Here is a 25596-nt window from a genome sequence, read left to right as displayed (position 1 = left end):
TTGCCTGCACAGTCCTGTTAATCTGCTGATCAGAGGATCAGAAAATAGCAACTACGTGTTTTTCTCTGCCTTCACAATCAGACATCTCATCACAGTTTAGACCAAGGCCACTCAGTTCGGTCCTACGAGGACCACAGTCCAGCAGGATTTCCATGTCTCCCTGCTCCAACACACCTGAATCAAATTAAATGGATCTAACAGCCAATCAATTTCTACACAATGACTCATTAATTTGATTCAGGTGCGTTGGAGCAGGTAGAAATCCTGCTAGACTGCAGCCCTCGCAGGACCGAAGTGAGCGGCCCTGGTTTAGGCGGAAAAAAGACGGACAAAGGAAGTGGACCAAAACTTTCAGCAGGTCTGCAAAGCTGCCGACATCCAGCAAGGCAGACGTTTTCTGCAGGTCCTTTCTTGCTAAACAAACCTAAAATCCATGCATAAACCTTTCCACTTCTGTGTCTCCATAGCAACACAGCCTTCCAGTTTCTATAATTCATGTTTTCTTCTTTTCATATCGGTTGTGTTGCAACGTGGTCTGTTCCTTAACCTGCTGAGAGATACATATATCTTCATGTTTGATTCAGCATTAGACGTTAAATCCCAGATTTGTGTTAGCTTAGATGAGTATCTGCACCCCCTGCTGCACCGCATTAGCCCCCTACATGCACTGCATGTCCCTCTGTGCAACAGTTTAGCTCTAAGCTAATGCTAGAAGTGGGTGGTTCCTATGAAGATTCTGGCATCATCATGAAATAAAGGATTTGAATGGATAAAATCAGTCAAGACATGTAGAATCTGAAGGTTAATAAAAGTGGTTAAACTTTCCTCAACATGTTTTTATTGCCATCAATGTAGATATTTAACAAACTAGAGGACTTCCCTTTTTCAGCCCCGTTTCATGTATTCACCTTCTGTAGTAAACAGAGACACAGGAGTTTCTCCCCCACCGAGGAAGCTTAAAGCAGTACAACTGGCCTTATCCACCGTCCCTCTCCCTCAGCCAGCGACCATATGGCCCACCGCAGATTAAAAGGGTTTGCTGTCTGCACCATCCCACCCTGTAGATTACCACCCCACACAGGGTGTGTTTGTTGGAGGGGAAAGGGGGATATGGGCTTCTCCACCCCGGCATTGCTCACAGGATCACGTGACCTACCTGCTGAAGGTGAAGTTTGACCTGTGAAACAAACACAAGCAGTCACACATGCACCCGTGAGCTCACCCATTGGCTGCCTTAATTGGATGAGGCGGTGGCAGGTGACGGCTCCTCGGAGGAAGGATTGGAGGAGATGTTAACGAAATTACAGCAAGGAGAAGGTTAATGAAACATACAAGGCTTGTAGGTGTCAGAGCTGTCCATCAGAGTGTTTTCAGTAGCAACGTCACTGGATGTTGCAAGAGGCCAATTTCCTGTCTGTTCCTACAAATAACTGTCCTGATGCAGTAGATCCCTAAAAGTTTGGAGCTGTCAGCTGTTTCACATCACAGTGATGCAGATCGTCTCATGCATGCGAGGGCAAGGCCAGGAATAGGCCTGTCACAATAACCTCAATTTCAGAGCACTGTGCTTTGGATAGGCCAACCATAGCGATGCTAAGAAGCCGACATAGTCGCAAAGTTCACTTTTTCTCTCTTTTCAAGGCCTGAGCGTTAATGTGGGAATGATAATAAAAAGGAGTGTTAAACCTTGCTATCTGAGATCAAAAAGCAACATGCTAGAGGGTGAAGTCTGGTTACAGCCCTCACCCGTTGGCGCTATCCAGGAACCTGTCGGGTCCCCTGAGCCCATTCCCACCAGTGGGTTCGGGCCAGCTTGCATCCTTTTATGTTTCCTACAGTGTTGTGCAGGTTCATGCTTCTCATGAAAAGGTTCAAAGTTCATTTAAACTTTCCAGGTTTTTTAGTGTGAGTAAAAGACTGGACCTGAGAAAAAAAAGAAATGATAGTGTTGTGTCTTGCAATGAAATGAATGATACTAGACCTTATATTCTACCACATAAAACAGATCTGCATGTGGAACAGATGTGTGGACAGAAAATAACTTTTTCCAGTGGAACAGGAGGTCGTTCTCTTTGTCAAACTGCTATTTTCAGTTTCCCTCTTCCCTAAATTTCCTGGGAAATGGGTGCCTACTGCCGCCACCGCCTCATCCTCTGGAGGAAGTTTGCTTCCCTCTGGTCTTACATCCACAGACCCCTCTCCTTCCCCGCTCTCTGTCTCACACACACATGTAGGGTGTTGGGAGGCATGCACGTCCTGAGGCAGCTCGTTTCTCAGTTTTGATTACACTTAGATAACAAAACACAAGAACACAACACAAACAAATTTTTTTTTGGGGGGGGGGGGGGGGGGCGTGTGAATGGTGGGCGGGGCTGCTCGGGTGGATGGAGGAGGGGGAGTAGAACATCGGGGTGGATGCTGGCCCACGCCGGGTGGCTGTCTGGGGGGTCTGGTTCTCCAGGGCATGGTGCAGGCCCTCTGCCTTGGCTGGTGCCTGGCGGGGTCGACAGGTGTCGATCTTGGCCCACTGGGGGGCTCTGGCTGGGGCCTTCCTTTTCCACCCTCTGGGTGAGTCCAGGGTGGTCTTTGTGGTGGGACGGCTTGGGTTAGTGCTCCAGGATTACTACTTATGGCCCGGGTCATCATACTTTGCCTGGCGTGACTCCCAATCAAAATTCTCTTGGTACTAAGTTGAAATACTTAGTATTATTTACTTCTTCATCAGTTCACACAGAACTAGAACGCAGGGCTCGCCATCCTCAGTTCTTCTTTCTCTTGTTTTTTCAAGCAGTCGGCACGCAACGCCCCTGCTGTGTTTCTGATCTAATGAGGACGCGTTGCACAACGGGGTGCGTCGTTGCAAAGCTTCACCGCCCACTAGAGGCCTGGCATGCACACTACATGGTTGCTTGTCCTCTTTGTGGTTCCCTGCATGGCGTTTTTCAGTCCGCTGGTGTGTAAATGCCACTTTTCTCAAATACGCAAAGGAAAAGGTTTTTCGGTTTTGTGTGGAAATGTGGAAACGTGGCTTTAAACTGATCAATCTGATCTTTTATAGAACTTTTTCAAACCTCCAGCTGGTGATCTTTATCATCCCGCCATGTTATTCTCATTTGAACACGAGGATTGAGTTGTTTTAGCCTCATGATTAATATACCAGCATAACCTGTATAACTCCCTGGTTTCAACTCCAAGGTGTACAAACACATTTTACCTGGCGTACCCCGTCTCTTTCCTCCACTTCCTGTTATCCATGATGCTCGTTGTTTAAAGGTGTCTGTCGTTGACAGAATTTTTTAATGTGTGTAAAACCTTTCTGTAGCTTTGTTAAACTCGGCTACTACTCTGAACCGGGTATACATGCAGGCTGCTACTAAATATCACCCGTCTGCACTCTGATGGACATTTCCTAAGAGGAGGTCATTCTCCTCATCTTACATCAGCAGGGAAGGTTAGAACTTTGGCTGCCATTTATAAAAACTTTTAAATGTAGATTAGTCCTAAAACAGTCAAATATTAAAATAAATGTTGTATTGATCACTCATTGTTTCATTTCAGATTTAAACACCTCATATTAGGGGACTCTTGCTTGCTCAGTTAATGTTCAGTCATTCATGGAAAACTCAAAGCTGCTTTCTCATGAGCCTGGAAACAACGGGAGTCTTTCTCCCTGCGCTAACCGATGCCATGAATGAGAATTGTTTGGGTGATATTTCCAACAGTGAGATTATTGTGTGAAACATGACCTAGAAGACTCCCCAGAGAATAGGGACATTTACCTCTGTGATGTCACACAGAGTTTCCACAGGCATTTGACTGTGGATGAGACAGACATTTCCAGACCCTGAGGTCTGAAGCCCCCTTTTAAACAGCTCGCCATTAATTCTCTGCAACCGGTCAATTGTCATGAAAAGGTCTGCTTTACTTTAAATTGCATTCAGGATCAATACGGGGCCTGCTCAGGGCTACAGCCTGACACAGATCTGCTTTAGCAGAGCACCATGCCTGCTGACTTTAAATGGTCCTTGACATGAAGGCTGGAGATCAACCTGCAAATGAAAAGTCACTGAAAATGATGAACTGTGCAACAAACCAGACCCCACTGAGGCCAACCCGCGCTAAAGCCTGCAGATGTTATCGTTCTGTCGTTTCTCAGACTCTTTGACTTTCCCACTTTGAAGGTAAAGCAACACACAGGAGGTGTTAAGCAAGTGTGGAGTGAAAAGGGATCAGTTTTCAGTGTGGGTGGGAACATTTAGAAAGGTCACATGGAGGCCGGTTGCACTGGTTGCATATGTTTCCTCCACCCACACTTACGCCGCAGAGGAATGTGGCAGTATTATTCCCCGATAAATGTGTAGACATTAGTCATAGTCATACAGTTTCTAAGGAACCCCTTTAACTTGATTAGTGACGGTGGGCTTAGTAAGATGTACTACAACAATGTATGGTATTCCAGCTCAGTGTGCCAGGTGCTTGGAGTCAAAGCTTTTCCCTTCCCTGGGAGGCAATAGCGTTTCAAAGTTTTAGGCTTTTATAGAGGTCTAGTTATCTTCTGGTTAGCTTCCTTAAAGACAACAAGCTTGTTAAGGTTTTTCCTTCATACCACAGATGTGACAGATACTCTGACAGAAGTCCTAAGCATAAAACTCCTCCATATAAGCCCAGGTTTGTTTTGGTTTCTTGGTGAACTCTTCACTGTTTAAATTAATTTTTAAAGGGCTGGAAAAGTTGGTTACATGAGCAACATTCTGCTGGTGTTTTCCTTTTAAAGGTGAGTACTTGAGTGATGAGTGCTCAGCTTCAGATAACAGCTTGTTAGGAGTCATGTTTCGGGACGTTGTGACTATGAGGGTTTTTCTTGTTTTAGTATTTAGAACACGGCTACGGTGATGTTTCTTTGGAAAACAAATTAGCTTATTTGGCAAATGCTAATTATGATATGAAATGATGGTGTCATATGTTCCCCAAACCGGGTCTTATTTATTGCATCAGTGGTTTCACCTCCCTGTTCCTGGTTTGCCAGGCCGCCCCTGTGCAGACCACCCTCTCACCCCCTCCCTCTGCACGCATAGCTGGGCTAGTGGGTGTAAAAATAGCCGGGTAGGGAGGCGGCAGGGGGGGCTGGAGGGTGGTTGTTAGTCAATGGTCAGACATTTGGAATTAGCAATGGGCAGAGTTAGCACTCTGCTGGCTTTTGCAACAGGAAAACTTGAGTCCAGTCAAGTGGTTCACCAGGAACAGAAGCCCTGCTGAGGCCAGCAGGTTGGGCAGAGTCTGAGGGGTTCGCCCCAACTGGAGCTTTAGGGGGAGGACAGTGGAGGCAGGGAGTGGATTATCAGAGTGATTTAATGCACTTCCTTGGATTCCTTTACGTTCGGATGGGATAGACTGAATGCCTCGTACCATGGGTAACGCAGCCATGTGTAAGGTGTGCGGCTCTGATAAGGGCTTAATAGCTGTTGGGAGGCAATCCAACCTGGACCAGAATGCTCCACCAGAATACTACTGCATGGAGCACCTCCCTGTGCAGCCTCCCCTGATGCTGGTAAGATCTTCCACTAACAGGTGCAGCTTCATGCAGCTGAGATGCACACATGGACTTGTTTTAGGAAGGTTTCTGCATTTTAGATGAACAGGAAATGTTTCTGAAACACTGGAATCGATGTCAGCCACTGCTTTCAGCTGCTGAGCTGTATTAGTCATCTGGCAGGGATGGGACTCATGCTCTGCTTTCACATGTTCATCTTTGCTCTTCAGGCCTTCCCTGAAGACATGGAGAATGTTTTTAGAAGTTTGTGTATTTTATTGGTTTTGAATGTGTGGGAGATGGGTTTAGTTTGTGACGTGGTCATAGCCAAGTACCCTGCAAAGCCACATGTGGACCCTTTCAAGCTACTTCACTGACTTTAGGTACATGCTGCTGCTGTTTGGAATACAAGATGGAAAATAATGATGTGATTTATAACATCAGTGGTGAGACAGTTGTTATGTTTAGTTGTTCCTCGAGCCGGCATACAAGTTTACACACCTTTGTTTTATTTGTTCCTTGAGCTCTGCTTCTGTGATACAGTGTGAATACCTGTGCATTACGTATACAACCACACAAACAGAGGTTAGGAATTCATCTCAGCCTGATGTGGAATCGGTCTTTTGCCAACAGTTTCCTACAGTGTTGTGCAGGTTCATGCTTCTCATGAAACGGTTCAAAGTTCAGTTCATTTAAACTTTCCAGGTTTTTTAGTGTGAGTGAAAGACTGGACCTGAGAAAAAAAAAGAAATGATAGTGTTGTGTCTTGCAATGAAATGAATGATACTAGACCTTAAATCCTACCACATAAAACAGATCTGCATGTGGAACAGATGTGTGGAGAGAAAATAACTTTTTCCAGTGGAACAGGAGGTCGTTCTCTTTGTCAAACTGCTATTTTCAGTTTCCCTCTTCCCTAAATTTCAAGCAAGAAAAAAAAGTGCTGCAAAATGTAGAAATATTATAGAAATCTTCTCCCACTGGACAGATGCTTCAACTTCACACGTCTTCTCCTGTTTTCAAGTTGATGAAGCTGAATGTTCTGACTTCTTTTTAAGTGAAGGTGGACGTAACTTACACAGAAAAGTTAGATTTAGTTTCCATATAGTACATAATGTTTCTGTAATAATCCTGAGCAAATGAGACGTATGATGTGCACGCTGCGTATGTGCACGCTGCATCTGATGTGCCACTTCCACTAACAGGTGCAACTTCATGCAGCAGAGAAGCACACATGGTCTTGTTTTAGGAAGGTTTCTACATCTTAGAAATAGACAGACACAAACAGAAGTTAGTTTCAGGAATTCATCGCAGCCTGATGTGGAATCGGTGCTGCGGGCTTTGTAGGTCAGCTTACACACATGTTTACCTCAGTTTGTTGGCAGAGCTTCATCGGTTTTTTCTGTCCCTGTCACTGTTTAACAGCTACAATAAAGCACATTTCTTAACGTGATACGGCATCTGTTTCAGAAAGAGCTCAACATTAGGCATTTAGTGTCTTTTAATTCACTGTTTTTATTTTACATCTATTTCTTCTGGGTTGTGATTTAGCCTTAGAGCTCTTACCAGCCTTTAAATGAGAGCTTAATGTTTATAACGGGGGTAAAACTTCCAGTTCTATGCTAAACGTTAGTCGTGTGAGGCAGAGTATTAGGGCTAACTCTGTCTCTTTGTTATGCAAAATTAGCCTTTAGAGCTGTATGTAAAATAGTTTACATGTATGTTGTCATATCTAATCCTGAGTAAAGGAAGAGGATGAGGTGATAACCTGATGTCCTGAGCTAGAATAAAGCGCAGCAGGAAGCAATAGTGGTGGGATCACACATATCCGTCCTTTACTGTCAGCTGTTGCTTTATTTGTATAAATTACAAGTAATTCCTGCAGTTTGGCAAGTGAATTAAAAACTGTCCATATATCCTACACAAGAAACAATTCCAGACAGGTGCTTTTCCACTCTGGAACTTCCACATTTTTATTATAGATTATCTTCATCTTTGGGATGAAGTACAACTGACGTGATGAAGCCAAACGTTTCTGTTTCCACCATCACTATAAATGTCACTTCCAACCTGCCAATACTGGAATGGGGGAAGTACTTTAAACATGGTCGACTCATCAACACTTTTAACACAGTAGTTTCTCTTGTTTAGATTCTAGGACATACACTCATGAGGAGACTTGTGTTAGCAGCAGAGATGCTCACTGGCTTCCCTAGACTGTTTAAAGACTTTCTTTTTCAGTCTGGCTTTGGAATAGCAGAAAACATTTGACTTCCAGGGCATAGAGCTTGGAAAATGTCAGATTACAGTGTTCCTAAAATATACTGCTGCTTGTTGGCCAGTCGGGCTGCTGGTGACTTCCCAGTGAAATCACCTATGGCCTGTTTCAGACATGCAGAGCTCTGACTTCTGACCTGTGACACGTCTCCCCTCTTACACTGTGAAACTGCAGTCATGTGGAGCTACCGCATCATCTAAAACCCACAATATAAAGTGGTGTAAAATTTTTTATAATAGTGGTTAAAATCTTATATAGAGTCATTCTCATGCACATTAATACACATTTTTTCTTAGAAAGTCTGCATATCCAGGAACGTGTATGAAGCAGCTGTGCTGACGAGTTATTTGAAGCCTCCCACCTGATGATGATCTGCTTTGATTGAAGTGCTGTGATAATCTCCAGACTGTAGGGCTGCAGCCCAAAGCAGCTTTTAATATCAGAGTAAAACAGCAGCACCAATTTGTAAAGTGCAGCTAGTAAACAGATCCTGTTACAACATGCACATCTCTGAGTATGCTGTGTCCCTCCACTAGAATCACAGTCATGAACTTGAGCTGTTGTCTTAGCATTTTATTAATCTTAGAATTCTGGATGAATTGAGCTTGTTGTGCTGATTAACAGTAGCGTTAATAAGCCTTTAAATAACTTTACCTGCAACTTGACCCATAATAAATATTTGGCTTAATTGCCGTTATATTTGGCTTAATTGCCATTTGCTTGCTAGCTTTATATTTTTGTACATATGAATAATATTAGCATACATTGAGAGTTTAGGGTGACATTCCTCGTGGAATTTTATTATTTTCCCCTCTTTTAGTCCTGGTTTGGTCACCACCAGCTATCCCACGGAGAGAAATAAATGTCTGACTACTAAATGTTTATGCCCGTGACCAGCTTGTAGCTAACGTTGTTGAACATTTAGGCGGAAACTATAGATCAAGTTTATGCTACTCATGTTTTAACAATGTACAGTGTTTTTAAAATCCCTTAACAGACCTAAACAATATCAAATAATTTACTTCTAGAAACACAAACACACCTTATTTTTATAGAGGTAAGGGAAAAGTTGGGCTAGCTAAACTGCTAGCTTCATGGCATTTTCATAGCCTCTAGCAAACAGCTGCAGTTCAGTAGATCAGTCAGAGATACCGCTAATAAGCATTTCAGTCAAGACTATACTGACAACTTCTCATAATTATAACTCATGTTTTAGCTTTTTCCATTTCTCAGAAAAAATATTAGCATAACTAGCTAATAAATATTAACATAAATCAGTTGGAGTGTGTGTTTGGATGTAAAGTAGAATTTTATCATTTTCTCTTTCTTTAGTTTTTGTTTGGTCACTACGAACTACTGAAAGAAATAAATATCTGTTAGCTAAATGTTTAACGCTCTTGACCAGCATGTAGCTAACATTGATCAACATTTATGCTGCCTGGTTTTACTTTAAATGAAACTGAAATGTTTGTGTGATATATACATTTAATGGTTGTGGTAACAACAAATAGTCAGAAATTTTAATTTTACTTTTTTTATATAATTTATCTGAGGGGATTACCTGTAGCAAGTGTTAGCATAGCTTTGTCGTGCTACATTGTGGCATTTTTTAAGCTTTTATTAAATAATGTAGTCTATAAAATAGTACAACATTATTATTTCCAAATGTCAGCCATGCAAACACACAAGTCCAATATTTAGAGATATTTTCAGTACAAATACAACTTGTGTATGTTGGCATCTTAGCTTTTCCTTTACCAATATGTCTGGTATTTCGTGAGAAACATTTATTCAAATCCTCCCTTTTAAACATGTGTTTTTAATCTACTAGCTGCAAGATATTAATTCTAGTTTCCTTTTTAGGACATCTTGTACAAATGAGTGCTGTAACTTTATTGTGCTGATGAAAATCAGGTGAAGCAGAGCAAAAGCCTGTAAATACAGAGAAATATCTTTGATTTCTTATCCCTGGGAAAGATGATGCATTTCTCTGGTCTTGTGGAGCATATACAGGCCTAGAAAAGGACATATTATTGTTATCAGTTACAGCTGCTTCACCTGGAATAAACCACATCTATGTCATGGAGAAAGTGGGTTAGTCCACAAGGAAAGCTTCATTACTAACTATGCTTCCTGAAATTTTATACAGTTTTCAGTCAAATAATAGTCTGAAAATAATGAAATGTTGGTCTAATGTTACACTGTCTTCCCCTGACATTGTGGGTCACGGATTTCACTGGAAGGATTTTCATAGTCGTCTCATTACTGCAGGTCTTTCTCAGTGTCCTGTTAACACAAGGATGCAGAACATTAAGTGAGAAAGAGTTAATGTATTTTTATGCATTTACACACAACATGCACACTCATCACAAGCTCGTGTGACAGTCTTTCCAAATGATGCCTGTACGGAGCTTGCAGCTCTAGCTTTGCTGACAGACAGAAAAACCCTGTTGTTATGGTAACCTTGGATGAGGGCAGCGCTTGTCTGGTTGGTGGGAGGAGTGAAGATGCTCCCAACCTCAGCACTGGTCGTTCATGGGTGCATGTGTTAGAGACGATTAAGGCCGATACTCTGCATTATTGATAAGGCTCCATGCACTCAACAAGAGCAGACAGTGACTTTGTAAATGAAAATTTGATGTAAAATGTTGGTGCACAGGCTTCGGGAAAGCAGTTAGTCACGCTTGGCAGGTTTGATTAAGCCATGAGGTGATGTGCTGAGACTCAGGATGGAACATAGGCGAGAACAAAGAAAGGACACATATGATGATGGGATTTACTGGACAACAATGCAGCCACTGTACAGCCAACCCAGAAATGACCTTCAGGACAGTTTTTCCTGATTCACAGAGCACATTCAAAACATTTCCCGTCATGAGAGTAACTGACTAAGCACCGTATAACCATGAGTTTGAAACAATTTCTGTAGGATGCTGGCTGCCACAATTCTCTCTTTATCCTCAATGTTGTTTCCATTGAAAAGCCTCAGTTGTCTGGGACTCCTGCTGGTCTACGTGTCACCATAGCAACCAGTAGTCGCAGACGGATGATTAGAGCAAGGTCTTGCATAATGTGAGTCGGCAGCTCTGAGAGGAAAGTGAAGGATTTATCCAGCTTGATTGTGGTCGTGACGCTACAGAGAGAATAAACTGCAGGAACAACAGTAGAAGCATTTCCTGTTTTATTCTGAAAAACTGATTATTTCATGATTTCAAATTTATAATTTTAGTTGGAGGTGTAGTTAACGTTACAGTAGCAGATAAGAACCTCAATCTCTTCCCCCCACTCGCCTTGTTTGCAAATGAAAGTGCAAACACACTGAGCAAAACAAGATCATCATTTTGTGAAACATGTGGAAGTAACTTATAACATTTATGTTGTTACTGTCCAGGAGAAGAGCTAGCTTCCAGTCAACCTGTAGCTTCTTTAGCTCTCGCTGTGCTTTCCTCTTTGAACATACAAGGTCGATGTTAATCCGGGTCCGGCCCTTTCTCTATCCGAGAACGTCTCCGCCAACGACTGTTGTTTTTTTTGGTTTTTTTCTGTTTGTTTTTTTGAGGTAATGTCGGATCCTGGTCATTTTCTGGTCAATGTTTCGTCCCGCTCTCCTCTTTGCTTCGAAAATATGCGCTACCATCGATGGTCGGCTGAAGCCTTTTATAGGGAAGGAGGGCCGAGGGCTCCGAGAGGAGGGAGGACGGAGGAGGCGGAGCTTCACATGAACATACATGACTTGCTGGTAAACACAGGCCTGGAGATCAACAGGAGATGATGTGTGACGTCATGCTATACTCCAGATGAAATTGCACCTCTAGTTCTTCACATGGACATTTTTAATTCCTCCAATCTAGACATGATTACTTTCTGCTTATTGCCCCTTTAAATGAAGAAACTGTTAAATTACTAATGTGTCTTCAGATGTCAATCATCCAATAAACAACATCAAACTAGAGACAACAGTAGAATCAGCTGGTTGGCAGAATTTTTAATGTGAAGGACCCATATAATCAACTCTGCTGCTCATCCCTCTCATGCATTTTCCTTGTTAATGTGACTCCATTTAAAAGTTTTTTTTTTTTTAATAAAACCAATAACAGTTAATTAGAAGATTAAAAGGGGAAATACACGTCTTTCTGGTGATATAAGGAGCATTTATACAACAGAGAAGTAATCCACCAGACATTCATATACTTTTTGTGCTAAATTCAGATCTTTTACATTGCTTAAAATCCTCCATCTTTCTATCCAGCCTCGTTCTTCAGCTACCGCCACATTTAGGTGTTTCCATCTATATGGCGCACACAACATTTAAATTTCTTTCCTCGTTGAGCTGCACTTTGTTCAGGCAGCAGTTGGTACAACACAGCCGTGATGGGACATCACCACATAATGCACCATGTGACAGCAGTGGCTCAGGCTGTAGTACAGGTTGTTCAATAACCAAATGATCGGTGGTTCACATCCTGCTTCATCTTGACCCACCTTGCCTCCAGTGTTGTTGTTATTGTATGAAGTCAGTGGTGGTCGGAGAGGCAGCGGTCACAGGTGGCTGCACATGTAACTTACCAAAGTGTGCATGAATAATTTTAACCCTCATTAGTGGGTTGAGGGGTGTTAATTTAAAGCAGAAACCCACCTAAAGCTGTTGAGATAGCACAGTGACTGATCTGAAACTTGTTCTGTTGACCACAGGCAGGAGGGTGGGAGCCTGCCAGGATGGATTCTCTCACGATTGTGATCTTGCAGCTCTTGCAAGCATCCATCCATGGAGATAAGTTGGAAGGACTCTATAACTTCCTGTGCACAAAAAGCACCACTCTGCTTGTAGGCTGGCAAACACAATGAAATCACAACATATACTCTATCTTCTCTTTTTTGAGGCTTATCTTGGATTTTCTTCTTTTTCTTTTTTAAGCTCAATAACCTCAGATGAGTGGTTAGTGGGATTACATAAGCCATTGCATTACCTGTCTCATAAAACCCCTGCAACCCTTTGCAAGTTTACTTAAGCAGTGTATTGTAATGAATTTAAGGCAACAAGCGACTCAGCTGTCCATTTACAAATAAAAGTTGTGTGTAAATATCGGTGTAAACATCAGTTGGGTCCTTTGAGGTGATTGTGTCTGTTGCTGAGTGATGCAGTGCAGCTCTTTGCAGCAGCCGGAGAGTAGCTGACTGCAGGTCAGCCACAAACATCCACAGAAAGCTATTTGTATGTGTGTGAAGTAGACGTTCATGCTGCAGTGTCAGTGCTGCGTCCTTTTATCTCCACTGCTACAAAATTGCTGGCAGGGTGACACTGTCATTGACGGTGAGCATAAAGTATCACCTAACATTTTAGGCAGACTTTGACCTTGATAAGAGACTATTTCCCAGCCTGACAGCAAACACAATCTGCTGGTGTCCATAAACAAGACAAGTGCTTCACACTGTGGTTCTACAGTATTTCTATACCTGACCTCCGGCTTCCCAGTGGAAGCAGTAAAGCAGCAGGAATGCAGTAAAAAATAAGCACCAGTGTTTTTCCACAGGAGGAGCCTTGAATAAGCTGAATGTGAGCCAGGATTTAGTGTTAGTGAAGGCATTGCTAGAAAACTGCTGAATCATTCTGCCTCCTCACTGTCCTGGTTTATTTCCAACTGCAGTTACACCCAGCATCTAAAAGCAGACAGGGGACATGTCCACCCCAACCAGAGACAAAACATAACTGTGTTCTGATTAAAATCTTTGGGCCTATTTACATCTATACTGTTTCTGTTATGTACATCGTCAAGCGGCTGGGACTGCCATGCTGTCTATCAGATGTAGGCCTGGCTGGTTAGATATTAGTGTTAACAGCAGGTGAACAGGTGGAGCTAAGAAGTTAGCGGCAGAGTGTATATCTGGATATAATTTTAGTTTGCACTTACAAGATGAGAATTTTACATTAATATGGTGATAAGAGTAAATGTTTGACTATCTGACTTTTAAAGAAACCTTCAAAATTGATGAAAAATGTTCTACTAACATAAAGCTGTGTCGTCTGCATAGTGCTGATCCTGTCTGCTGTTATAAACCTGTGCAAATGCACAACATTAAACAGAAAAGATGTTAAAATGAAACCTTGTCGGACACTGAGCTACAAGAGAAACAGTTTAACACCCTCAGTAAGTCAGATCAAACGTGGGGGAAAAAAACATTTTTAACAGAACTTTTAATATTTTGTCTTCCTCCAACCATGTGTCAGCGTTTCGAGTTTAATATGCTTGGCTGTGTCTGAATCTATGTCAAGTTGAGGGTTTTTTACCAGTGAGTCAGGATAATGACTCACTTCTCATTTAAAGGCTTATAAATTATGCATATCTTTATCTGGAAAGGTGACTCATTCAAGCATGATGGCGAAATTGTGCAACAGCTTTTTTTTTACCATTCAAAGATAAAATAAAATAGATGGAAAAATGTAAATCAGTTCTGAAAACATGTTTCTCTTCTGTCTCTTCCAGTCGGACAGTAATACCAGTTTCCTGCGAGCGGCGAGAGCGGGGAACATCGACAAGGTTTTGGAATACCTGAAAGGGGGAGTGGACATCAGTACCTGCAATCAGGTAGGAACTGGATATGGAAGGATCAATCACGATGACCCAAAACACTCACATAAACACCTGATTTCCAGACAAGTTTTTTCTTTTTTAATGCTCCGGAACCTTAAAGTCTGAGAAAAGCATAAATAAATCTACCTGTTGAGTTTGTGACATTGCAGATAAATGTGTTTTTAATCACTCAGAATGTTTAAAGATTCTCAAAGTTTAAAGAATAATGAAACAAGTTTTATCAGAGATCATGGATTCTTTGTCATTGCAACTCTGCACAAATGAATTGTCCTGGAACTCCCAAAACATAAGTTTGTCAGTTGGGGTGCTGCCCTTTGATCTCGGCTACACTATGCTAGCACTGCTGCTGTGTTGCCAGGTCTGCAATGATGCCGCATTTCAGCTTCACTCATTGTTCCTAAAGTTAAAGAGACAGTTTTAGTTCTGCTAATTCCGATGCATGTAAGCCTGAGCAGTTAGCTAATCTGAGGCTAATGTGGCACAGTAGGTCTGTTTATGTTGTTCAAATATTGGTGCTGGGGTCTTCTTTTTCTTATTTTAATTTACATCCTGACTGCATCTGGGATTTATCATTTTAGTCCAGCCCAAAAAAATCCAGAGCAGAGAACTGAGGCGACGGACTAAACCATGAATCCTGCAAAACTCTGTTTTCGGCCTTTTAACATGTTTTAAGCAGCTACTGTCTCACAAATAACTTGTTTCCATTAAAATCCATTTTTAAAAGATTTTAAAATGGATTTATTTTTAATATGTTTCCTGACCATCTGCATTACATTTAGAAAATATATAATGTAAAATTTGATTCACCAACACACCCAGGTTTACCACTGTGTTCAATCAGCTTCCTGTTAAAGAAACTTCCTAATCATTCAGGAATTGGTGACACTGAGTGTTACAGTATTTCAGAAGAATCTGAGTCCGTTGTTGTTTAATAAAAGCTTTTACTGACTCAAGAATCCATGGTTGTTGGCAGATTCTCATTATCAGAATTCTCTATTACGATAGGAGATCTAATCTGCAGGTACACTATAAAAACTTTGAGTCAACTTAAAAAATAAAACAACTAGTTGCAAACGCTTTTCAAATAAACTCAACTAAGAGGTTCTGGTGCTGTGTAAACCTACATTAAAATTAAATTTAACCTAAATTGAACAAATTAAGACTGACATTCAGGTCTATGTTGTTAGGTTGAAAATATCTCTAAAAATCACTTTTGTTCACAAGTTGCCTCAACTTAACTGCATGAATAAATCTGAATTGCAGTCTCAAGTTTGTCCAGGTTTTGGGGGCTGAAGCCTATCCCAGGTGTACCTGACTCAGTGTGAGTCAGGTACACCTGGACAGGTCACCACCATCATTTATCGAACCAGGATCAGTAGGTCCAGGTCCATTAACATTCTATCAGCTGCCTCCAAAGTGCAAGTCCTTTAAATAGTTCAGGTTTAGAGCATTTGTAGGGTGACCCTGTACTTACAGGGTATTCCTGACTTCCTGGGCTGCACGGTGGTGTAGTGGTTAGAAGCGTTGCCTTGCAGTGAAAAGGTTCCTGGCTTGTGATCCTCGGCTGTTCTGTCTTTGTGTTGGCCCTGCGATGGACTGGTGACTTCTGGGGTGTACTGCCTCTCGGCTGGTAGCTGCTGGGACACTACCCTGCACTGAGTATGAAAATGGATGAATAGAATACAGACTTACCAACTACAGAATGAGTAGATGAGAAAACTTAAAAAAGTAAGCCAGCTGTACAGCGTCTATAAGACCGGTGTTATGTGTAATGTTAAGAGGGTATTTCAGTATATCAAGTTGGACAAACTATTCAGATTTACTCACACAATTAAACTGAGGCAACTTGTGAACATAAGTTGCCTCAACTTTTATTTTATATTAATTAAATTCTTGTAATTAAGCCAGCTGCCTGCAGCTTTAACCGTACCAGTCATCCTTCTCGCTGATTGTAGAGTGCATACCTCATTTGTGTTTTAACATGGAGTTGTTTCCTGTCAGAGAAGAGCTTGTGTTTGACTTTCTTTATTTAGACATGGTCATTATCTAGTCTCCTCTAAGGCCATTAGCATTCCAGCCATGGATGGAGTGGAGCAGTGAAACCTGATGGGATGTAAACAGTCCTGTCGTGGCAACAGTTATAATGAGCTGTCCACTAAACAAAGGTCACATGGGGTGGCCATCTTGGATTTGCCAGTGGCTCTGTGATGTGTGGGGATTTTTTATTATCAGATAGCATGAGGAATGACGGTAGTACTGATCACTTTCACCTTTTAGAAGATATATAAAGCTCAAGTGTTTATTGGAATTCTCTAAAGCTGTGTGCTGCTTGGAAGTACACTTGCAGTTTTGAAAGGAACGTGAAAACAAAATGCAGCTGGTTAGAAGTGATTATGATCATTTAATATGTCAAACAAGTCAGCAGCAGACACATGCAGTCCATAGATGGAGCTTTCCTTTCTCGTTTGTCAGTTCGTAAATTAGACATTATTCCCCCATAACATGCAGCAGACTGATTCACTGCTCCCTCCTACATCCCTGCATACATACATAAAGCTGCTGGTGGTATTTATATTCATCTGCTTACAGGTTTTTGTGCTCTGTGACATATTTTTCTGCTGCAAGCATGAAAATAAAATAATAATTTTAAAAAAAGCTAATTTATACTTATATTTAAAAATAAATTCCCAACTTTCAAGGTCAAATGAATTAAAGTGGTTTATTTATCCTTCAAACAAGGGATGCTGTGTGAAAGGTAAATAAAAACAAAATGCAATGATTTGCAAATCCCAACAAACAATCATTTCTTCACAACAGGCCTCAGAAAAAATTAAAGGTTGAAAATGGGACGTAAAATTACTGGCTCACCTTGAGCTTGATAGAAGAAACAGATCTGATAAAAGGTTGGGACAGCAGAGTCAGGTTATAAGGAATAAAAAGACCACCTTAAAGAGGCAGAGTCTCTCAGAAGTAACAGATAACGACAACAATTTGTAAAAATTGAGGATCAATGCAATGACGGTGTAGTAAAGCCTGAATATTTAGTCATCTACAGTCCACAGTATCAGGAGTAACAGTGTCAAGACATTTCTGTGCACAGAGATGCATAAAGAGCGATTTGCATGCTGTGGTCTTTGGAACTTTAGGCAGCTCTGCATTAAAACAGGGACCATTCCTTCATGGAGGGTTAGTTCAGGTCCAGATGTTTACAGGCTGTTACAGAGGAGATGCTACACAGTTGTAAACATAGACCTGTCCCAACTTTTTTAGACATGTGCCCTAAAATTCAAATTAAGTTTATATTTTAACATGAAATAATAAAACGTCTAATTTTGAATATATTTTCTGTGTCCATTGTGAATAAAATACTGGAATATAAGAGTAGCAAATCTCTGCTTTCTGCTTGTATCTAGATGTTAAACAGCATCCCAGCTTTTACAGAATCATAATCCTACAGCTCTTCCCATCATCTTCGTCAGTGAGTTGTCAACTCAGTGGTCATTGAGCTGTCACGGTGACCATCCAGCCATAAAAATCCGTACCTTGTTGAGTTAAGCAGCAGTGACAGGACCACTTGCTGTTGTCAGGATTTATAGGTGATGTTACATAAAGGCTCTGAAAGGACTTCCTCATGCTGCCTACAAACTGTTCAGACTGAAGGCAGCATAGTTCTCTGGAGTCATAACAAAGTCATGGCCTGATTTTTAATGTATGTGTTGGCGTCTCTGCAGAATGTTATGGAAATTTCTTGCTTCCTCATTTGGTCTTAAAAATCTTTGTTCTGTCTGAGGGAATTTAGATCATGATTTTAACAAAGCAATCAGTAATAAAATGGTGTTTTTTTTTCCATAAAAACAGCTCTGCACAGCTGTTTGGGAAGGTGCCTTATGGCCGATTTGCAGCATTAGGCTCATTTATGTTCCCTATACGAATGTAAACAGGCACATCCATCCACATACTGCAACGTGTCCTTTAGGTTGGAGTGGTTGTCAGTCACTAGAGTGCAGTACAGAGTTCAGAGTTCAGGATCACTTTCAGATGGCAGTAAACATGGCGATGGTGCAGAAGGTCATGATGATGTTCGTTATCAGAAAGAAAAAACGAGGCAGCATAGTAGACAGTCATTAAACACATCACAGTTTTTTTCTTCTTCTTTGTTCCATTCGCTGGTCACATGTCAGTTACAACACTGCCCTGCCGGTTTCTGGAAGTGCTACTCTGTTTACTATGTCGGGCTATGCATCTGTAACAGTCCTAGAGACAAACTAAACTACGCTCGTAAGTAGGAGGGGGGTCCTTATCCATCTTTTCCTTCATTCTCTCTGCTTTTCTTTCTGTTGATGCATGGCAGCTCAGTACTGCTCTCATTTTCTGGGTCTGTAGACTGTGTAAATACTACAAACCCTCTGCTACCACAGTGCAGACTGAGGTTGCCTAAGTCTGGTTGGGTCATTACCAGGCTGTCTTGTTTCTACCAAGAGGTCCGGCTCAGGATGGGGCAGTTTGCTTCTGTAAAGTCTGATCTCTGTTAAGTTTCTCCAGCTACCGTTTCCTTACCTGGTAGGCGGCATATCAGCCGAACACAGTAGTTAGGTCAGCTGTGTAACAGCGTAACGTGCAACAGCTTCCTTGAGCTGTGAAGACTAATGTGACCCAGAACCAAAAGAGGAGGCTGGTGGGCCTCCAGCAGGTTGTCTTCTTCCTTCTTGTCATGTGGCTTTGAGCAACAATAAATCCACTGGAAATTTAAACATGGAGTTGTTCCTGCTTTGTTCTGATTGGCTAATCACACAGAAAGTGACTAGCCTTAGTCAAGCTCCACATTTTAGGATTAGATCCGTAAGACTGGGACCACGACATAAGGATCCCTAAAAAGTAGAATGGGTCAGATTGGATAAAAATGCTGAAAACATGTATACCAATTCATCCTGCATTAACCAGGACCCGTTGGTGGAAACGCGGACTTGGACAACATGGGCACAAGCTGTTCAGGAGAACCATTTGGTTAGAATCAGGTCTATACCTGGTACAGATGAACCCTTGATCTGGAACCCGAGAGGAAGTTTGTCCCAAAACATTTTTAAAGAACATCATCCAACAACTTGGACCATTAGGGTCATTTCATGTTTTAAATATAATCTTAAAGTTGTTAAACGTCTGTGTAAAGGTGTGTAATAGCTCTCACTGATCTTTCCAGAGATTCATGGCATATTCAGAAAGTAATCCAACACATATCAGTCAGCTTGACTAAGCGAAGGGCCACAGCATCCGTCAGAGTGTACAGCAGGTCAACACCCTGGAGATCCTAATGTTTCCATTACTGTGATGTTGTGTAGGTACTGTTCTGGTTTTTGATTCTCATTGGACTATTTTACACAAACATTATTCAAATCATTATTTAAAAATGTTAGACAAACAGTTATCTGCCGCATCTTCTCATCTCCTTATCCTTTTCTACCTCCCTTTCTTTTGCCCACAAATGAACATTTTCTAGCTTTGTTATTATAAATCTTGCATGTTCTAATAGTTTGTGGACCCAGGGACATAGGGGCTAGCCAAAAACCTCACATCACTGATTTCTCCCCATGAGTACGATAAAGGCAGCTGCTGAGTTAAAGAGGACAAGGTTTAGCATTTAAGCAAACAAGTAGATTATACGATTAGATCTTCTTGGAATTTTCTATCATTGTGCTTGACTGCTTGTTTTGCACAGAAAATAATATCCACGTCTGCTTTAAGTGGCTTGTGGTGGAGAAGCTGAACTTCCCACACAGAAGCTAATGGGCATCAGTGTTTAACTGCTGATTACAGCCAGTAACGCGCCACACTGGTGGCTGGTATTTACTCTGATGATGACTGATCGCTCCCTGAGATGACACCAGCATCGCTAACCGAGTTTTACCATGTGGCGTCTGCACTGAGGCGGCTGCTGTAGTAGATCTGAGACATAACTGTGAATCAATCTCTGAGTGATCTGGCTCATGTGGGCTGACAGAATGAGGTGACAGATATTATGGATGGAGGAGTGGGCTGACAGGGAGTGTAGCATGGTGAAGAGGCTTAGTGCTTTCCTGGAGGTGACTGGAGGGCATGCTAGCAGGTGTAGACCCCTGAGGGTTATGGGAGGATGCATGTTTACAACACAGTAGTAGAACCTTCTGCTTCATATTGTGGAAAGTAATCCATGCAGAATATTTTCTTTTTGCATATGAAGTCTATAAGAGGGTAATTACAGTATGCAAGTAATAAAGTTCCAGTTATACACTTAACATTTTATAATTGACATCAGTTCTTTATTGCATCTTTGGGACTAAACTCCCAGGACATTAATTTATTTCTAAGGGAATTGCTATTTTTTCTCCAGTGACAGATGCAGCTTCAAACAGACTGTTTGATGCTTTGAAACAAACAGAACAGGAATTGACGCTTGTATCGCTGCTCATTGTCTTAGGTTTTAGAAATTGTTTGTTTAGTATGTTTTTAAATAATGTAAATGGTTTATAATGGTTTATACTGGGATTAAAAGCTTCAGCTGCTACAGACAGGTTTGTACTGGGATAAAAGCTCCAGCTGCTACAGACAGGTTTGTACTGGGATAAAAGCTCCAGCTACTGCAGACTGGTTTATACTGGGATTAAAAGCTCCAGCTGCTGCAGACTGGTTTATACTGGGATTAAAAGCTTCAGCTGTTACAGACTGGTTTATACTGGGATTAAAAGCTCCAGCTGCTGCAGACTGGTTTATACTGGGATTAAAAGCTTCAGCTGTTACAGACTGGTTTATACTGGGATTAAAAGCTTCAGCTGCTACAGACTGGTTTATACTGGGATTAAAAGCTTCAGCTGCTACAGACTGGTTTATAATGGGATTAAAAGCTTTTTATTTAAGGAGTTTTAAGGTTTAATTTATCAAATGATCCAAAGATGGTACAATGCTATAACAAATTTTTCATAATTCTAAACCCCTTACAAATCCCTTGTTCAGCTTTATAAACCCACATGACGATTTTAGGATGAGCTTTCATTTTCTTTGAGAAGCTGGAGGGTTCCTCTGCTGGGTGCCCTGGAGTTCAGTGGAACCATCGCCTTATGGGGCTTTTGTGATGCAGGGTGGTTTGTCAGCCGTGGAGGAAATGACTTATCCAGCTCAAAGGCTGTTTTCATGCCCTAGCAAACAATTACTGAATTGTTTGTGGGTCACGTGGAATAAAAAGGCAAACTAGGACCACCAGTCCTACTTTTACTTCCATTTAACTTCTCAACAGCATGTGGAAAGGAGGAGTCTGTTAATGGATCTCTTTGTTTGGATGTTAAATGACCCCCTTTATGTTTCACTCTTATCAAAGCAGCTTTAATCAGAATTATGTTGTCTAATACTGAATTGATTTTAGTAATAGAACTCTTAACTTTATTTATAATGTCTGCAAGTTTTATGGGTGCATGAGGAGGTGGTGTTTAAAATTTCCTTCAGGATTAATAAAATCTATCTAATCTAATCTAATCTAATGAAATGATAACATCTAAAGCTTTATTCATAGTGACACACCAGTAAGGGATTTTCACCTGACCGTGTAAATTCCATAAGTTCAATGGAGCCTTTTAGCCTCTTTTAGCTTGTTTTGGCTTCATTTTCTTTCCATCATTAGTCAAGTCAAAGATTATTTCTATAGCACAAACAACCTCAATTAACCAAAGTGCTACGAAACCTGAATGACTGTAAAAGGACTAAACAATCACAATGACAGCAATATTATCAAAAAAAAAATAGTCAGCCTATAAATGGAGGTGAAAAAGAAAAAAAGTTTTTCTTCCCTCTAACTGCAAAAACAGAAGCCAGAAAGTCTGAAAACATTTCAACACAGAAGCAAATGACAGATAACTAGCTGTGACAAACAGAAACTAATGAAACATTGTGGAGCTAAATATCAGCTTAAGGAATTAACAAACATGCATATTTATTTTATTTATTAAAAACAGTGTCTCTTGGTACACACGTTGTTTAAACGTGTTTGCTAGCACATTAGTTAATACTTCTTTCTTTAGGTTTCAGTGTGGTAGATGTTAGAATAACATTTTTCATATTTTACTTTAGCAAAGTTACAATAGTTTTTGATGATTTGTTTGGGCATAATGAGAGTTTAACAGACTAAAAGCAGGTGTCTTAGAGTTGAAATGTGAAAGTTCACTAACTGTCCTGCTAACCCTGGCTAGCATACTTTAGTGGCTTATGATAGCTAGCTAGCAAGCTAATGATAAAGCAAACAATGCTTTCTGTCAGATTTCTCTTTCCTAAAACAGAATAAAGATATTAAACAATGACCAAGACTTTCTTCAAAGCATAAGAATTATATGCCCTTATGCCTACATAGCATCCATATGTAGCACCAATTTTAGCTGCACAACTCTGGCTCAATGTGCAGCAGTCAGGGCTCAAAATATGTAGAAACATGGTAGACATCTTACATTTCCTTTTGTTTCTCTGTATAAATGTAAGGACTGTTATAATCCAGTGGTTCCCAACCTGGGGTCCAGGATCCCCTTGGAGCACAGGGGGTTTTGAACACAGGCTTTGAACATTGATTAATGCCCATGCATTGTCCCTATTTTTTAGAAATTAAAGTTAGGTTGTATGTTGTTTATATAACTTTGGCTGTATAGAAAGACAGGACTCAGCCAGAATACATTATTTATGGTGAGAATCTTACTTTTGAAAGGGTCCATGCTTTTTAGTATTTGCATGAGGGGGGCCATCCATGAGTCGCTCCTTCCACCTGCTTCACATGACAGATATTATTAGAAGTCATTAGGGATTTGCAACTTCAAGCTACAGTAGGTTTTAGGTCAAGGAGAAGTCAATATATTTATTTCAAGTTTTAGTTTACATCATGACATTAGCTGGAACTCAGACAGTTGCGAAACGTCTTTTAATGAGAAGCAAGATGATTTTTATTGACCTGCACAGACAGAGAGACACAAACATGCAACTATTTATAACTTCATTCCCAGTGATGGCTGTTATCCAGCACAGCACAACATCTAAACCAGCACTGGTAGCTTCTCAGTGTCCCCTCCACATGTCAGTCATAGATGGACTCAGAGAAAGAGAGGCAGGTTCCCGTAGTTGTGGAGGAGGAGGTGATCCTTTCTTTTCCCACTTGGTATTCACTCGTGTCCTTGAACTTCAGGCCTGACATGTCCTCTGTCTCACTTTCCAGAATGGTCTTAATGCACTGCACCTGGCAGCCAAGGAGGGCCACATGGACCTGGTCCAGGAGCTTCTGGATCGAGGGGCAGCCGTGGATTCGTCCACTAAGGTAAGAACAGACATGACTGAAAGATGAGAGACATTATAGAGAATACAGCTAGTTTTTATTATGAGTTATGGACTCTACTGATGGGCACTCTGACATGATTACAGCTCTGTGTCGGACAAATACTAATTTGATCTATTCACTGTGATTTATATAACATTCTAGCTGCTTTTTTTTTTACCAAGCTCTGTAGCATAAAGCTGATTTAAGCACAGAGAGCAGACTGGAAAAATAAAGAAATACAAGAACTTTAAACACAATTTAATGAAAACAAACATATAATAAACTCAAATGTCCATTTAATAGCATCCCTTACATGCTCAGCTCATACGTTTACCATTGAGTTATTTTCTGTATCAACAAATGATCATAATAAAGGGAATAATGTCACTGTAGAGTAACAGAATTTATCTCCATGTTAAGACTCAGCCAAACCTTTAGAATCCTGAGACCTAAACAGCTGACGCCTCTGACTGGCACATAGTTCCTGGTTCAGCTCTTCTCTCAAACTTCACACTTAAAATAAATTAAAAAATAAATTCCTTAACTTCTTTTTCAGGAGATCAGTTTTAAGTCCTGCAGACTGACATCTTTCATTTAGAAAATAAGATCTGCAGGGCTTTAAAGAGAGCTGCAGTGAAAGCAGAGAGCTCAGGAAAGTGATGCCTTCAGTGTAGTAGTAAACATGAGCACCTTCTCCGGCTATGCAGATCATTCCAGCTCCTGCAACAGGAGAAGGTCCAGCCTCTGCACGCAGATGCTTCATGTTGGTGTCGCTCCAAAGTGCAACATCATGCTACACAGCAGCTGCACATGGCAGGAGGTCCATTTAAAGGACAGATTTGGTTGTGAAGTCCCCCAGTTGGGGGATTTCGAAAACAGATGGTGCCAAAAATCACCATTTTGGAGACGTCTCCAGAACTATCTGGTCAAAAACCTCTAGTTCTGCTTGACTTTATCAGAGAGAATGTCCACATATGGATCAATGATCTGATGAAGGCTACAGCTGCATTGTTACAGAGAGATCTTTATATTCATCCTGAAAGTGGTTGTTTTGTTGTTTTTAGGCAAACCTGAAACTTTTTCATTTGTGTTTTGTGCCATCTTCATTTTTCCCAGCAGCTTTATTATGACCCCCAACAAAATATTTAAATAGGTCTGGTGGTTTCAGAGTTCTACTCATCTTATTACAGGGATGCATGTTAAAGCAGAAGCCGGTCGGGTTAAAGGGTTCATGCTGAAAAATCCTGATTTACAAATAAGTTCTGAAGTTTTGTTAAAATGCAACAACGTCTAAATTCATCCTGTGACACGTTAATTAATTTTACAGGTTGTCAGATAATGTCAGATAATGTTGACAGATCAGAGTTGTCTAATTTTGCTCCTCATTAAGTTCCATTCATTTTCATTTAGACAACAGGTGGGCCTAAAAGCCACAACCATTAAACCAATAAAGGTTTTTGGTTTTTATGTACTGAGATTTTACCAAACTTTCTTCATCCTATCAAAATATTCTGTTCTATTGAAGCTAAAACACATTACTATCATTTAGTACAGTGGTTCACAACCTGGGGTCTGGGACCACCCAAAGGGGTCCCCCAAAGAGCACAGGGGGTCCCTGAGGCTTTGAACATTAGAGCCATTGTGATTATGTCCACAGATTGTCCCTATTTTAAGGAAAAATTAGTAAGGCTGTATGTTATTCATTTAACTTTGGCCTTATAAAAGGACAGGACTCAACCAGAATACATTATTTATGGTGAGAATCTCACTTTTGAAAGCTTAAAACCAGCATGGTTTCAGCACAGGGTGGAGCAGGTGGTCCATGGCATTTCAGTATATGCATGAAGGGTTCCCCGAGGAAAAATGGTTGGGAATCACTGATTTA

General features: G+C 41.0%; 1 protein-coding gene across 1 annotated transcript in view; it reads left to right on the top strand.

The window, feature by feature from the left end:
• Positions 1-5404: 5404 nt before the first annotated feature.
• Positions 5405-25596, top strand: part of ank2b (ankyrin 2b, neuronal) — a 96171-nt gene continuing 75979 nt past the window's right edge. Inside the window, exons 1-3 of the mRNA XM_041984390.1 lie at positions 5405-5548; positions 14291-14392; positions 23613-23711. Coding sequence (XP_041840324.1) covers positions 5408-5548; positions 14291-14392; positions 23613-23711 — 342 coding nt within the window. The 5' untranslated portion in view covers positions 5405-5407. The remainder of the gene's footprint in view (positions 5549-14290; positions 14393-23612; positions 23712-25596) is intronic.

Source organism: Melanotaenia boesemani, chromosome 5 (assembly GCF_017639745.1).
Source record: "Melanotaenia boesemani isolate fMelBoe1 chromosome 5, fMelBoe1.pri, whole genome shotgun sequence".
NCBI lineage: Eukaryota > Metazoa > Chordata > Actinopteri > Atheriniformes > Melanotaeniidae > Melanotaenia > Melanotaenia boesemani.
The sequence above is the reverse complement of the archived record's forward strand: the minus strand, read 5'-3'. Positions and strand labels throughout refer to the sequence as shown.